This window comes from Odocoileus virginianus, chromosome 14 (genome assembly GCF_023699985.2).
Source record: "Odocoileus virginianus isolate 20LAN1187 ecotype Illinois chromosome 14, Ovbor_1.2, whole genome shotgun sequence".
NCBI classification, from domain to species: Eukaryota; Metazoa; Chordata; class Mammalia; order Artiodactyla; family Cervidae; genus Odocoileus; species Odocoileus virginianus.
The window spans coordinates 7,388,372-7,404,843 of record NC_069687.1 but is presented as its reverse complement, the minus strand read 5'-3'; the positions used below and the strand labels follow the sequence as shown (position 1 = coordinate 7,404,843).

At 43.1% G+C, this 16,472-nt stretch overlaps 1 protein-coding gene across 3 annotated transcripts in view; it reads left to right on the top strand.

The window, feature by feature from the left end:
• SEMA5A (semaphorin 5A) overlaps nt 1–16,472 on the top strand; it is a 542,694-nt gene that overhangs the window by 461,289 nt on the left and 64,933 nt on the right. For 2 of the 3 annotated variants that reach the window (XM_070476476.1, XM_070476477.1), the window contains 3 exons: nt 3–146; nt 9,747–9,764; nt 9,999–10,146. In XM_070476476.1, coding sequence (XP_070332577.1) covers nt 3–146; nt 9,747–9,764; nt 9,999–10,146 — 310 coding nt within the window. The remainder of the gene's footprint in view (nt 1–2; nt 147–9,746; nt 9,765–9,998; nt 10,147–16,472) is intronic. The other variant, XM_070476478.1, reaches the window with a different exon arrangement.

The following is a 16,472-nucleotide window of genomic DNA, read 5'->3' as shown; positions in this document are numbered from 1 at the left end:
AGGAACGGAGGCTGGACCCCCTGGACCTCGTGGTCCCCCTGCAGCACCACGTGTGGCATCGGCTTCCAGGTGCGGCAGCGGTCCTGCAGCAACCCCACCCCGCGGCACGGGGGCCGGGTGTGCGTGGGGCAGAACCGCGAGGAGAGGTGGGTACCTACCCTCTGTGCCTCCGGGTCGCCACCCTCCCGCTTCCTGTCATCCCGGTGCGGTCGGTTTCCCTGCGGTTTCAGTTTCTGGATCCAGCTCAGCTTGTCTGTGGCATCCTTTTCTGTTGAGCCGAATGACCCTCCTCTTTTCTTTCATCCTTTAATTTCGACCAAAGCTTGGGGTGGACAGCATCACTGGTGGGGGCGCCGAGGAGCCTGCAGAGTTCGCTCAGCCCAGCGGCTCTTGCGGGATGTGAGATCCAGGGACAGCGGGCATCTCTGTGCTGGGTTCCCCAGAGACGAGGCAAGTGAGTCTGCTGGGGAATGACTGCTCTTGTTAAAATTCCGCTAGACTGGTCTCACACCTCCAATTCCAAATAGGGCCTGAGCTGGTCCTGGGTCCAGATGGTGTTGATCAGAAGAGGTAAGTTCTCCAGGTGAGAGCAATAGTCAGCATTTTGATTATAATTACAGCTACACCCTTGTCTATTAACAGGACCTCTCAGTGAACCTGCAGGACAACCCAGAGTGGAGGTTCCTTTTCCATGTGTATTTTAAGCTTTCAGCACCTCCCTGGGACATTTCAGTCCAGTCTCACGTTTAACGACTTGTTGCTCTTTGTAGACTCAAACATTTGGTTTCAGCCTTATAAATCTGCAGTTGTGATAACTGGCTCTTCCTTCCATATTTGAAGTACATCCTCATTTATGGTTATTGGGAGAAAATCCAGGTATGTGAATTTCACATCACCTTTGTGAGTCTTAACTCTCCATACTCACATCAGTTTATGTTCTTGGTCCATGAGAAGCAAATTGGCTTTCAGTACTTTTTAATTAAATTGTAGTAAGACTTGTATCCTGTGAAATGACTTCAGTGGGAGCCTCGTAAAAATACCTATGCAGTTATTGGCTTATGTGATTAATATTTATATAGACAAAGCCAACAGGCTTAGTGGGTAGGTAATTCTCCACCAGATATTTATTGCAACCTGAAATTAACCGGAGAGAATCATTTTTTTCTCTCTTCATTGTGTTCCTAAATCACCGATTAAGACTGCATTCTTTTGACTCAGAGAAAAATGAGTGATGATTTCTACAAGGCAAAGTTGGTTGTTTTTGAAGTAGTACCCTGTGACAGTCTAACACAAGCCTGTCATTTCCAATCTGACACCAGTTGATAAGTGGGAAAGTTGATTATGGGAAAGATGTCTTCCAGCATTAGAAGGTTTTAAATTGGCTAGAAGTTTTAAATGCTGTATATTATCACCTAATAGAGCCCATTCAGGTAAAGTGACCTCTATCCACCCCTAGAATCACAGCACCTCCACAAACCTCACACCTGTTATCACCTTTCCCAAGCTGAGCACACAGGAAGGAAGAAGCTGGTTAATTGTGTGGTTAACATCCATATATGTTCTGTATCCATTTTCAAGTGTTCCTAAATCTTCATTTTCAGGAAAAGATCAGAATGGTTAGTGTGTTTGGGGAACTTTCATTTAAAGTGTTCTTATTTTACAGAAGAAACATTTTTGGACTAGATGAATAGTCACTTGAGGAGGGAACTTGGACTAAGTAATAGACATGTGGATGATAAGAACAGGGCCTGTATCCCCAGGGAATCTCCCTTTGAAACAGCCTTTCTTAGGGGGTGATTGAGAAGTTAATGAAAGCTAGAAAAAAACAAATGCATCGCATCTCTTTCTTGGCCTTCACTAGCAAAGAGTTCTTAGGGTCTTTGTCATGTTATGTGGAAAGTCTCTCTACCTAAGTAATACAAAGAAATATCATCCTGATTTTGACAAAAGAGATATTTGAGAACTAAACTCAGGATTAAAGGAGACCCTGATCTTCATGGGAAGGTACGAAAGAACAAGGGCTAGACATATACACTCATTAATAAAGTCACATCATGCTTATTTAAACACCATCAAACCTAAAAATGAAATACGATGAGATGAGATGGTTGCATAGAATCACCAATGCAATGGACATGAACTTGGGCAAGCTCTGGGAGACGGTGAGGGACAGGGAAGCCTGGCATCCTGCAGTCCATAGGGTCACAAAGAGTCAGACACCAACTTGGTAACTGAAAAACAATAAACCTAAAAAACTCCTGAGTGGTCCCAAATGAATAAATTGACTCTCCCGGTAAGGTCCCTAAATTAATGCTAGGATTGTAGTGAGTGAGTTTTTATTTGTGACAAAATCTCCAATATGTGAAAAATTCAGTGAGAACATTATTGCAACAGAAATCTCAAAAACGTTCACATCGATTTTTGTCTAAATAATGGATAAAGAAAATATCCAATTTCTATTCTAGATGTACTTTAAAAGGCCTGGGCATTTGTTTCTCTGTTCCAAAATTTCCTGGAAAATTATTTTCTTGAGTAGCAGAAACTGAATAGAAGTATTGATTCCCAGGGAGGCTACCCACAAGGATGAAGCAATGGACCCCTCTGTAAATATTACTCAAATGTGAATATCCTTGTCTGTATTCACTTTCTCCTGCTGTGGGTAACAACAGTTCTACAAACTTACTGACTTAAAACAACACACATTTATCACCTCCAGTCTCAGTGGATCAGGAGTTCTGGTGTGATCCACCTGGGTTCTCTGCTCGGCCAGAGCTGTGGTCTCATCTGAGGCTCACCTGCGGAAGGATTTACTTCCAAGTTCACGTGGTTGTTATTGGCATTTATTTCCATCAAATTGGGGACCTGAATTGCTCACTCGTTGTCAGTCTGAAACTGTCCTCAGTTTTTTGACAAACAATCCTTCCCAACGTGGTCACTTGCTTCCTCAAATCCGACAAGGAAGAGAATCTCCTTGCAAAATGAACATTACTGTCTTATGTAATGTCATCACAAAGGTGATATACCCACACCTTGCCATATTTTATTGGTTAGAAGAAAGACACAGACCTAGTGCTCAATCAAAAGGGGAGATATGTACATCATACATCAATATCAATGGCAGAGTTTATCTGCCATCAATGATGAACTGTCCCTATCACATACAACATGCAATTCACTCCATCTCCAGTTTCCTCCCAGTTTTATACCACTCAGTCATCTCCCCAAATCTGGAGCTTTATTCAAATCAGACCCAAAGTGAATGAGTCTCTCTGGGTGTAGTTCATTTCAGCCTGTCCATCTTAAAGTGTGAGACAAGTTATCTGGACACCAACACGCTCAGTGGACACATGGTGGGGCAGGCAGAGGATAAGAGCTACAGTTACTTCTGTTCAAAGAGGGGGAAATGGAAGGTACAAAGAAATTTCCAAAAAAAGTCTGAGATCTACGCAGACAAGTGTACGGAGTTGCTTGATGAAGTTGCAAAGCTTGAGCCTAATTCTCCACAGTTCTTAGCTCTGCTCTCATGTCTGTTTCCTACTTGATCCTTCCTTTTCCATGAAAGGTAGCATGTGCCTGCAGCTGGTTAGTTTAATGAGCCTGCTTCCTGCCAGTGGAAGTTTGGGTTTCCAATAGCCTCATTTCATTTGTACTTTCTCCATATATTCAGTCTCAGCTGGTGATCATTTTGCTGAAGTCAACTTCAGAAGTCTGCCATGAATTTCCTTGGGCTTAGCTCCACTAAACAGTCTACACCCACAGATCTTTCTGAGACGGCCCTTCTCTACCTGGGGCTCCCGCTAAGACAGCTTTCTTGTGATTGAGAGGATCTGCGACGCTTGCTCTTGAACTTCTAAAAGGACTCCTTATGGGACTGAACACTACTCTGATCTTTTAACACTCCTGAGGTTTTAACAAAAGGTTGTTCAGTGACAACTTCAGTTTTTCACTCTTTGCCAGCCTTTCCTGGTGGTGCTCAGAAACTGACTCTTCATGTTAGTTTCTTTTGCCATCAGGAGAGGCCAAGAATTTCCTTTCTGTTTAATATTATTTCCCTCAGTTTTTCTTTTTTCTTCTGCCCCAGTGGCTCAGTGGTAAAAACTCCACCTGCAGTGCAGGAGACACAGAAGACGCGGGTTTGATCCCTGAGTCAGAAAGAAGTCCTGGAGAGGGAAACGGCAACTCACTCCAGTATTCTTGCCTGGAGAATCCCATGAACAGAGGAGCCTGGCAGCTACAGTCCGTGGGGTCATAAAGAGACTGAACATGCATGCACATACATATGTACACACACACACACACACACACACATATAACATAAAGGGAAGGGAAGTCGCTCAGTCGTGTCTGACTCTTTGCAACCACATGGGCTGTAGCCTACCAGGCTCCTCCATCCATAGAATTTTCCAGGCAAGAATACTGGAGTGGGTTGCCATTTCCTCCATCTCCAGGGGATCTTCCCTACCCAGGGATCAAACTTGGGTCTCCCACATTGCAGGCAGACGCTTTACCATCTGAGCTACCAGCGAAGCCCATGACATAAAATCGCCATTTAACCATTTTTAAGAGTTTGACTTAGTAGCATTTTTACATTTAAGTATTATGCAACCATAACACCATTTCCAAAACTTCTGCATCCCCCGAAACAAGAACTCTGGAACCAACAGTTGATAAATCTGCCTATTAGAAGATTTAAGCATTGAGTAAGTAGAATCATATAATCTTTTCTAGTTTGTGCCTCACTTATTTCACTTAGCATATCATTTACAAAGTTCATCTTGTAGCCTGTATCAGCACTTCATTGCTTTTCAGGCTGAATAATATTCTTCTGTAATATTATACTAACACTTCATTCAAAGGAATTAATTTTCTCTACCATGATTCTCAAAATTCTACTTGCTTCTACTCAGTTTCTAGTCCTGAAGCCTCTTTAATATTTTTTAGATATTTCTTAAAGTAGCACCGTGTGTCTAAGTATCAAGATCTGTTCTAGTTGTCATTCATAAAAATATTGCCTCAGACTTAGCTGCCTAAAACACCACATGCTTTATTGGCTCACAGTGTCTCTGGGGTCGTGGCCTGGACCGAGCTTAGCTGGACCCTTTGCTTCAGCATCACTCAAGGGTGCACCAAGGTATAGACTGTGGCCTTGGTCTCATTGAGGGTCCTTTGGCGAGGGGAAGGGTCTGCTTCCTAGATTCCTCCTGTGTTGTTGGACTGAAGCTGTTTTCCAGAAACTGCTCTCAGTTCATTGCCTCTGGGACTTTCCCATCTGATTGCTTACTTCTTCAGAGCCAGCAAGAAAAGGAACTTCTTAAAAGAAGGACGTTACAGGGTTAGGTAACGTATCATGGAAATGACAATCTGTCGTCTTTGCCATGTTCTTTGATTAGAAGCAAGTCACAGGTCCCACCCACACTGAGTGGGAAGTAATTACACAAGATGTCAATTCCAAGAAGTGAGGCTCATGAAGACCACACTAGAGTCTTTCAGTTGTATTATCAAAGTAAAGAGACCCAGCCACCAATCGGGGTTTATGCTATGATTTTTCTGCCTGCACAGGCAAGTTTGCTTAATCCCGTGATGAGCCAAAGTGATGCTCTTTGCAAGTCATTATCACTACTCTTTCCTAATGGTTCCCTTAGCTTCTTCTTGGGGAAAAAAAATAATATTGTGAAGAACTCAATACTTGTAGAGTTTCTCTGGTACCACAGAAGATTCCATTCTCCCAGTGTGGCCCAGAAAAGCAACAATCACTTAAAAGTAAATCAAGGAGAAAACAGTTCTCACAGGGTTCTGATTGGTTCAGGCTAACAGGTTTCATGAGAAACCAACATGGGTGGAACCAGAACAGAACGCAATTTGTAGCGTGAAGAAATAGGACAAGGGAACATGATACGGTATTGAAAATCTGGTCCATGCAGGATTATGATAGACAATTCTCTTCACAGGGACTAGGTCTGTGGAAACATGGATAATTTATGGAGAAATAGCGCCAGGCTATTAATTCATTTTGAAATGCAAAATGAGAATGAGCAGTCATGGGCAAAATGAAAATCTTAATTTTTAATGCATCGTGAAATGCATCTGTGACCATCAGTGCTCTAAGAGGCTGGCGGTCTGGGAGAGCCAGTAAGATTTCAAAACTGTTTAGCTTGTCCTTTGGTAACAGCCAGCCGTGTATAAAGGGCTCAGTAATGAAGAGCAAATGGCTGATATATTGTGTATCTATTTTATCCATAAATTAGTAAAAACCCTTACACACCCAGAGTCACCGAGATAACTAATTTGGTGTGTGCTCAGTCCCTCACTCGTGTCTGACTCTTTGCGACCCCGAGACTGCAGGCCACCAGGCTCCTCTGTCCATGGGATTGTCCAGGCAAGAGTACTGGAGTGGGTTAGATGCCCATTGTTTGTGACCAAGAAAGATATCGGAGGCCCAGTCTGTAATTTAACAAGAGGTACGTCTCTCTGGCACATGTTTGTTGGGTGATAGATTAAGAAGGACAGGGGGCCGGTGCTCTTTTGACATGCAGAGAATCCAGAGCTAGGAGCCTGTAAGGGCTCAGCCTCTGAGCAGAGTCCCCCAGGGTGAATTTTTGAGTGAAACCTAGACATAAATGACAGGTTAGCCTGGCAATTTCTAGTTCTCTCTGACTTCCCTTGCAGAGGACACCAGTGAAAATATCTGGTGTGCCTTTTGTCATGGAGCTACTATAGAAGAAGAAAGAGAAGCGCATTGTTGACCACCTTAAAATGCAGCCAGGGACATAATTTATAACATGGATGGTAAGTTCTAGGCTACACACAGTATCAGGTTCTCCTGTGGCAGACTTTCAACTGTAATAATACACTGAGGTGTTCAGAGGGGAGCATGATGTAGCCAGAGATGAGAAAGGATATGTGCATTAAGATTTACTTTCCTTTTGGTGAGTGGTAGCTCCATTGCTGTGCTTTTTATTAAAAAGTCAAGGGTTTTGTGAGTACTATGAATAAGATTTTCCTTTGCCCGCTATACTCTCAATGTGGGTTTGTTTTTCGTTTAGAAAGCCAAAGTTAGCATCAAGGAGTCGAGGAATTCCAGACCCTTTAAATGTCGGCAACATCACTTTGGAAACTGGAGATGGTCTTCTGTCCACATTGAGAAAGGCTCTTCGTGGATATTTTTAATTAACTGCTAAGGATTCTGATGTTTTGAGGTTTCTTGACTGACTTCTTCCAAACGCCTTCTTAAAACAACAGGCAGTTTCCTCATAGAACAACCGTCGCACCAACATGGATTTTTAATAGTCACTGAGGAATCAGAATACTTTGCTTTACATCTAGTAACTCTGCACATTTGCAAAGGTCTACTGCTTTTCGTCTATTGTATCCTCAGTTTTGTTTTCAAGGTCATACTCTCTTAATTAGAAGCCTCCTTCCCCTTCCCTCCCACATGTAAGACTGTCTTTAGAGTCCCAAGCTGTGAGACTCAAGGCCCTGGAAAACTGTCTTATGAAGAAGAGTGAGAACTCTTTAGTTTCACTGGCTACTCTTTCACGTGAAGAATGAAAGATGAAACCATTTTCCCAATTAGTCCCTGACTCTCCCTCTGCTGTCAAATATCAGCCCTCTCCCTAGAAGTAAGCACACCACCCACTTTCACTGGAGAGGCTGACGTTAGACTCCACAGTTTGTTTATTTATTTAACTTGATGTCCACCAGCTGCCATCATATTCCCCCTCTACCATGGATGTCCCACGGATGTCCCTTCCTGTCTCTTGCCATCACCATTGTATTTGTCCAACTTAGGCTATCTCTGCCTCGGATTGTTGCAAACACGCCTTCTTGGCTGGCATCCGCTCCATCAGCTCCTAATCCATCTTTGGGAACTCAGCACCACCTCCATGCAAGCATGGAGAACTCTGCTCCTCTCAAGGGCTCCAGTACCAGCAGGACGAGACACCACCTGCTGCAGCCAAGTCTTCACTCTAACTCTGACAGTACTCATTTTTCCTCTGGAGCTTGAGATTTCCTTGGGTCCTTGTAAATAAAGCTCAAGTTCCTCCGCTCTATCTGTATAATGACAGGTCATTCCACTCTCATCGACTTTTTCTATTCACTTCTCTTTAAGCACTTTTTAACCACAATCTTCCCATTCCTGTTGTTCAGTTGCTAGGTTGTGTCCAACTCTTTGTGACCGCATGGAGGGAACCATGCCTGGTTCCCCTGTCCTTCACTGTCTCCCGGAGTTTGCTTAGATTTGTGTCCATTGAGTCGGTGATGCTATCTAACCATCTCATCCTCTGCCGCCTCCTTCTCCTTTTGCCTTCAATCTTTCCCAACATCATGATCTTATCCAATGAGTCAGCTCTTTGCATCAGGTGGTCAAAAGTATTAGGGCTTCCACTACAGCATCAGTCCTTCCAGTGAATACACAGGGTCAGTTTCCTTTAGGATGGACTGGTTTGATCTCCTTGCTGTCCAAGGGACTCTTAACAGCCTTCTCCAGCACCACAGTTCAAGAGCCTCAATTCTTCAGTGCTCATCCTTCTTTATGGTCCAGCTCTCATATCCCTACATGACTACTGGGAAGACCCACTCCTGCTTTCCATTCTTTCCCAGAATGCCCAGTGATGTTCTCTGTGCTTCATCCTGTTGACTCCTTTCAGCTTGGCCTGACTTTTTGCTTTCCGTGGTTGTATATATTCCTGCATCTACCATATTCATTAAATGTCCTTCATTTGATGGGAAAACAGTTGCATCATATCAGCACTTGCTGTCAGGAAACTATGCTGCCCAAACTACCTTTCTTACTTCCTGGCAACAGCTCCTTACCTCTGTTTTTCGCTCATTAAGACAGTGTTTTTCTTACTATGGAGAATAGTATGGAGGTCCCTTAAAAATAGATAAACAGCAGGGACCTATTATATAGCACAGAGAATTAAATGTAATACCTTGTAGTAAAGTATAATGGGAAAGAATCTGAAAAGAATATATATAAACTGAAACACTGCTATACACCAGAAACTAACATAACATTGTAAATTAACTGTATTTCAGTTTTTAAAAAAGTGTGTTCTGTCCTGCACACCCTGGGATTGTGTCTGTTTCCCTGAGTACAACATAGGTTGGACACGCCTGAGATAGGGAAGGTCCCTTGATGAAGAAGAATAGCATCTTCTTATCTGTGAGCATAAACCCATGCATCGCCAGCTTGTCTCCTTCTTATTGTTTGTTTCTCTCACTTCATTTGATCTCACTTGTAGTTTGAAAGACTGAGGAGATACTTGATATATCTAAGGCTAAGGATGGCTTTGTATATTTGGCTAAGAATTGGTAATATGAACATACACATAGACATATAGTCAGTGACTAAAACAAATAGGACTAGTTGTCAACAGTAACTCACGTCTTTTTGGATAACAGGTGCTCATCAAAATTAAGGTTGTTGGGCATCATCCTGGGAATCCACAAATAAATTTAAAAATACAATAACCTAGGCAGTGTGTGGCTGGAAGCTTCATACTAAAATTAGACTAATTTTCTATAAGGTATGTTGCTAGGATCACAGGCCTTACTTGATTCAAGGATGAGAAATGAATCCCAAATGCAATTTGCTGACTTTATATTCATAACCTACTTTATCTTTCAGTGTTTATGTTTCGAAGATAAATGCCCTACTTAGGTATTTTGTGTGTGTTCTCATTTTTCCGAGCGTCTGTTTGAAGGGCTCTGTTTGTTTGTTTCTCCTCTAACTGGCTGCGCAGGAAGCTCCACCCTGCATTGTGAGTCTAGCATCTTGCGTTGTCTCCCGCGCATCCCATTGTCCGTGCACACACAGCATGGCCAGCGCCGCATCCGCCTGCTTCCCTGTGCGACCGCTCGGAACACGGAGCGCCCCTCCACGCGGAGCATGCGCATGGGTTCGACATCCGGTGCAGGGACGCAGAGTGGACAGGCCTGCGGCCTCACGTTACACTAAACGGTTGCTTTCCCCCCTCTTGGTTTCCCCGTTACAGATACTGCAACGAACACCTGCTGTGCCCGCCACACGTGTTCTGGACAGGATGGGGGCCCTGGGAACGGTGCACCGCCCAGTGTGGGGGTGGCATTCAAGCTCGCCGCAGAACCTGCGAGAATGGTCCTGACTGTGCAGGCTGTAACGTGGTGAGTAATCCTCATCCCCAGCCCGCAGTCTCGAGCTGGGAGACCAGAGTCTTCAAACACTGGGTGCTCTGCAAACATTAGGTGCTCTGCAAACCCTGAATGCCGCACCCACAAAAGATATTTTGCAAACACAAATGCTCTGCAGAGACTAGGTGGGCTCACCCGACTGGATATTCTGCAAACAGGAGCTTCTCAGCAGACACTTGATGTTTTGCAAACCTAAAAGGCTCTGGAAACTTGATGCGCTGGAAACTTGATGCTGTGAATCTAGTGCCTATTCAGGTACTAGATGCTGTGAACCACAAGTCTCTCTGGCTAATGAGCATGTCTGGAGGAAATACTTGGACTTAAGAATATCCTGAAGGCTGATTGGAGGAAATCTTCCCATATGGAAGAAGCTGCCCCAGGAGTTTTCCAGTTCTTGTCTCTGAGCTCGTACAGAAACTTCAGCCTGCTTAACTCTTGGGTGCTATATTTGGTTTGGGAAATGGGATAAGGTCATCAAACCAGCCCACACTAAGTTATTAATGTAACGTGGACAAACCTTAGACACTGAAGATTCACGAACTTTATGAGGCCGTTATTAGAACACATTTGGTGCCAATTTTAAGGTTGTCAAAGACAACTTATGGTTTTCTTTCTCTTATGCCTTAGTGGGTCCTATTTCTCCTAGCACTTTGGTCTGTCAAAATTCCACCTGTGCGGAGGCCTGATGTTGCTCTTGCTCTGCCATCTGTCAGGATGATTGAGCACTTAAGTGTGTGGGGCTCTGGCTTCATTTGCTTGCCCCCGGTGCAAACATTGCAGGGTGACTGCAGAGACAGCAGGGATACCTTGGCGGGGAGCTTCAGCATGAGAAGGTCTGGTTGGGTGTGCTTCCTTGCTGACCTTCCAGTTGGTCTTTGCAGTAATTTTGTAACCTTGGCTCATGAGGCTTAGAAGGTTTTTGTGCTGCTGTAAAGTTTGGTTTTGTGAGACCCCAAAACCACTCAGTTCAGATAGTCTTGGGAAATTTGGAGAGAGGAAGAGGGTTATGAGACGCTTTGTCAGATATTACACCCAACCCAAGGAGATTTTGTTATTGGGATTTGCAATTAGATTTGTTCCCCTTTGCACTGGCAAAGATATTGCAGTAGCTTTAGCAGAATCTATTACTGATTATAGAGGCACTTCTTTGCAGGTCAGCCTGAACTAACTTTCAACCATGGAATATCTTAGGGTCCAGTTTAGGATGATGTAATTATTGATAATTCAGATCCCGAGATCTAAAATTATTTATGAAAATGTGATAGGTAAATCTGTGATCATTTAGAAGGTCTAGGAAACCGTTCAAATGTGGTAAGTTTGTTCTTTCTAAAATATATCAGTCCTGTTCCAGGTGGTCTGGCATCTAACTCTGGGATCTCCACTCCCATGTCAAAATTTGTCTCCTCTGCTGGTAAACCATAGGGATGGATGACCTGAGTGGAATTGCACTTTAATTTGTAAACTTTGCACTACAAAGAACTCAGAAAACATTTCAAGTCATTTATTTTCTTATTGCAAACTTACTTCAATTATTACATACAGAAAGTCTAATGAGAGAAAAGTGTAGCCTATCTCCTATGCAGTTGCCAGATTATGTGTGTGTGTGTGTGTGTGTGTGTGTGTGTGTGTGTGATACAGATGATTATAAATGTAAAAATGAATGTCTTCCTAAAATGTTAATATATCTGTTTTGTTTGTGTCTAAATTTGCAGAACTGTAACATCAGTTTTCAAATTCAGAGGAATATCACAAGCATCTCTAAGGAGTTTAGTATGAGTTTTTAGGTATTTTAGTTTAGTTTTCTTTTTCTTCCCCTCCATAGTTAAACTACTGGCCATGTAATTTCAGAAAGCTGTTATTATGGCACACTGGAGCATTCTATTCTCTAATAGTAGAAGCACAGCTTTTATTTTTTTCCCACATTTTTTTTTTCCTGTTTATTCCTCTTTCTGTCTCTTCCAAGGCAGGAATGCCAACTGAGGAACATAAGCGGAATGAAGGAGAGGCTTGATTTCTTTGACTTGCTTAGAAAACGTATTCTATCAGTTCAATTCCTAAGATGCTTATTTAAAAATAATAGCTATTTAGGTAAAGTGACATGTTGATCACATTCTAGCTGCAGTTTAGACATTTTTGGCCACAACATTTGTTTTTGATATTTAGTCTTTTATCAAGATGGTGGCACACAGCATTGTAAATTGACTATACTCTAATATAAAATAAAAGTTAAATATTAAAACAAGAGAATTTTTAAAAATACAAGGACATTTTAAATTGGTTAAAAAAAAAAAGATGTGGCTGTAAGTATAGGTAATTTGTTGATTTTGGAGTCACGCATTTCGTTATCTGTATGCCCGTGTCTAGCTGGATGACCTCAGGTGATATTTCTGAATCTCTGTCTCCTCTTCTGAGAAGAGGGTGATCTTTCACCCCTCTCAGAGCCACGGTGACTATCAAGTGTGGTGATGCCCGTGACTTCCTGCCAGAAAGTCTCAGCTTCCTGGTGAGTTCTCTTCCCCACTTTCACTTCTGTGTTATTCCTGGTCTTCAGCTGCTCCCTTGAGTTCAAGCTTGTTAAAAATGATTTATACTAATGAAATGTTATTCACGCAGTAAAAGACAGACCCATGAAAAGTATAAGAACTTAGATTTCATAAGCACAATAGCAGCCAATAGAAAAAGTGTTGAATTCAAGTTCAAGAATGAATAGGATCTAAAAGACTTGAGAATGTTTTCTTGCTCTGCCATTTTTAACTTGAAATTTCCCCAAAAATATTTCCTATGTTTCACCTGTGATGTTCATGTGTCCTTGTCTTTGAATAAATCTCCAAACCTTTATTTAAGTCTCAGTAAGAGTTGGTCAGTCAAGGATCCTCACTGAGAGTCATTAGTTTTTTTTTTTTCTGTGAATCTCTGCTCTTAAAAGTTCCAAATGTTGGTATCTCTTCAAAGTCCTGATTTTAGATGTTTATTGTTGTTGTTAAGTATGTAGAAGTGGGCTTGCTGGGATCGTATGGGAGTTTTATTTTTTACTGTTTGAGGAATCTCTGTGCTGTTTCCTATACTGGTTGCATCATTTTGCATCCCCATCTATAGGACGCAAGGGTTTCAATTTCTCTATATCCAAAAGAATTGAAACCAAAATCTTGAAATGCTCTCTATATGCCCGTGTTCACTGAAGCACTAATCACAATAGGTAGGATATGGAAGCAACCTAAATGTCCATCAACAGATGAAAGGATAAAGAACAGGCAGTATATACATTAAATGGAATACCATTTAGCCTTGAAAAAGGAGGAAATTCCACCATATGTCACAGCGTGGACTTTGAGGATATTATGCTAAGTGAAATTAGCCATTCACAGGAAGACAAATAGCATGTGATTCCACTTATAAGGAGGTATCTGAAAATAGTCAGATACTTAGGATCAAAGACTGCAGCAGTGTTTGCCAGGGGCTGGGTGGAGAGGGAGATGGAGATAAAGTTTAGTTCAGAAGATAGACAAGTTCTAAAGGTATGCTACAATGCTGTGCCTACGGCCAACAGTACAGTACTAAACACTTAAAAATTTAAGAAGGTCGATCTCATGTTAAATGTTTGTCATGTTTACCATGATAAAATAAAATAATAAAAAACAAAGTTAAACAAAAGTAAGTTCCAGATGTCAAAAGCTTGGGGGCCCCGAGCCTTGGGTTGTTTGGGGAGCTCACTGACACATGCAGAGTGAAGGCCTGGATCTTTTGCAGCCAGTTGTTAATTTGTGACCCTGAGGTCTACCCACTGTCCTCCTCTGTCTCAAAGCCAGCTAGAGGCCAAGTTCCCTGGCCCCAAAATCACTAATGCTCTGATCCTGGTACCCCTTTCCTGGATCCTGGGGACCCATGTGTCCTTCCCTGGTGGCTGAGTCCTCTGATGAGTTTGGAATGAGATACAATAGGACAGTTAATGGACAAACTCCTCCCACTTCTAAGTAAGCTACTCTAGAACCCGTATGAGCCACGGGTCCCGCTTCTGAGTAAGCTGCTCTAGAACCTGTATGAGCATTGGGTTCCACTTCTGAGTATGCTGCTCTAGAACCTGTATGAGTGCTGGGTCCCACTTCTGAGTAAGCTGTTCTAGAACCCATATGAGCCCTGGTGCCCCGCTTCTGAGTAAGTTGCTCTAGAACCCATATGATCCCTGGGTCCTGCTTCCAAGTAAGCTGCTCTAGAACCTGTATGAGCCCTGGGTCCTGCTTCCGAGTTAGCTGCTCTAGAACCTGTATGAGCCCTGGGTCCTGCTTCCGAGTTAGCTGCTCTAGAACCTGTGTGAGTCCTGGGTCCCGCTTCCGAGTTAGCTGCTCTAGAACCCATATGAATCCTGGGTCCCGCTTCTGAGTTAGCTGCTCTAGAACCTGTGTGAGTCCCAGGTCCCACTTCTGAGTAGCTGCTCTAGAACCTGTATGAACACTGGGTCCCACTTCTGAGTAAGCTGCTCTAGAATCCATATGTGCACTGGGTCCCACTTCTGAGTAAGCTGCTCTAGAACCCGTATGAGCACTGGGTCCCTCTGGTCCCAGCTGCTCCTCTCCAGCTCCCTTCACACCTGGTGGCCTCCAAGAGCATGTGGGGAAAGCATGGGTGACAGGTGAGAAAGCTGGTGTCACACCCCAGCTCTGCCTCTGAGTCCCCAGGACACCTGGGGCCCTGTTCCATGTCTCCAATCAGCATCCTCAAATGCAATTCCTGGTTGTCTGGGAGGATGCACAGAATGTATGAGACATATGTTTATATATTATTGCTCAGTGGCAAACCCAACAAGGCAAATAGAAATGGAAAATGTCACCATCATTATTGGAGCTTCCCAAGTGACTCTAGTGGTAAAGAATCTACCTACAATGCAGGAGACCATAGTTCGATCCCTGGGTCAATCACTGGAGGAGGAAATGGCAACCCACTCCAGTATTCTTGCCTGGGGAATTCCATGGACAGTGGAGCCTGGTAGGCTACAGTCCATGGGGCCGCAGAGTCAAACATAACTGAGCATCTACCCACCACCATCATTATTGGCATCAAGTCATAGTCTTGGGGAAAAATCTTCTATTCTTAAATAATATACCATTAACAACTTGCATTTTATGTTTTCCTATTTAAAATTACCTTTATGTTCATATTTGTATAATTTATAATTTGTATTTATGTAAATATATAAATTTATATTAAATGTAAGTTGTTTTATGTTACCTGAGGTTGGCATATGTGTTCAGTTACTCAGTCATGTCCAACTCTTTGTGACCCCAGGGACTGTAGCCCACCAGACTCCTCTGTCCATAGTATTTTCCAGGCAAGAATACTGGAGTGGGTTGCCATTTCCTTCTCCAGGGGATCTTCCCAACCCAGGGATCGAATCCTGGTCTCCTGCATTGCAGGTAGATTGTTTACCAACCGAGCTACCAGGGAAGCCTGAGGTTGGCGTACGTGTTTCACTTTTAACCTCTTTTGATAATAGCTGATAACCATAATGATGCTTGTTAGATCAAATCTTACAAATCATAACTTACTGCATAATGTCACAAAAATTATTGAAATGAGGTCATGATTAGACACACTTGAGTTGTTATCTAGTCAGGTTATGAGAGGCGGAAATCCCATGTCATATAGCAAAGCGCTCATAGTGAACCTGGATAGCAGTAGTAAAAGTGAAAATCGCTCAGTTGTGTCTAACTCTTTGTTACCCCAAAAACTATACAGTCCATGAATTCTCCAGGCCAGAATACTGGAGTGGGTAGCCTTTCCCTTCTCCAGAGGATCTTCCCAAGCCAGGGAGTGAACCCAAGTCTCCTGCGTTGCAGGCAGATTCTTTGCCAGCTGAGCCACAGGGGAAGCCCCCAGGGGGGAGCAGTAGAAACCAGAGGAAATGATGCTCTACTGAGCACCTGCTGAGAGCTGGATGCTGTCTGTCGGCCTCTTGTTCTATGCAACCCTCTGTAAATGTGACTCAACTACACAGGTGCTTATGGATGAAGCCTAGTGAGACAGGCCAGGGGTAACTGCCCGAGGGTCTGTGCCTGTCCTTAGAGGAGGAAGACAGAAGTGTCTCCTTTCCAGTGTCTCCTCCTCTTCTACTTGCGAGAAGATGGGCTGAGAGAGAGTCAGTGTCTATTCCAGGTCTCCTGCCAGGATTTAAGCCTAGTTCACAGCAGTGATTTGGAACTGTGAGGATATACTTATTTTACTTAAAAGAAGTAGATCATTTTAGAATAGGCCCTTTGAGCTCGATTATATTTGCATATTTTTATATCATTTCTAACCTTGTTTTT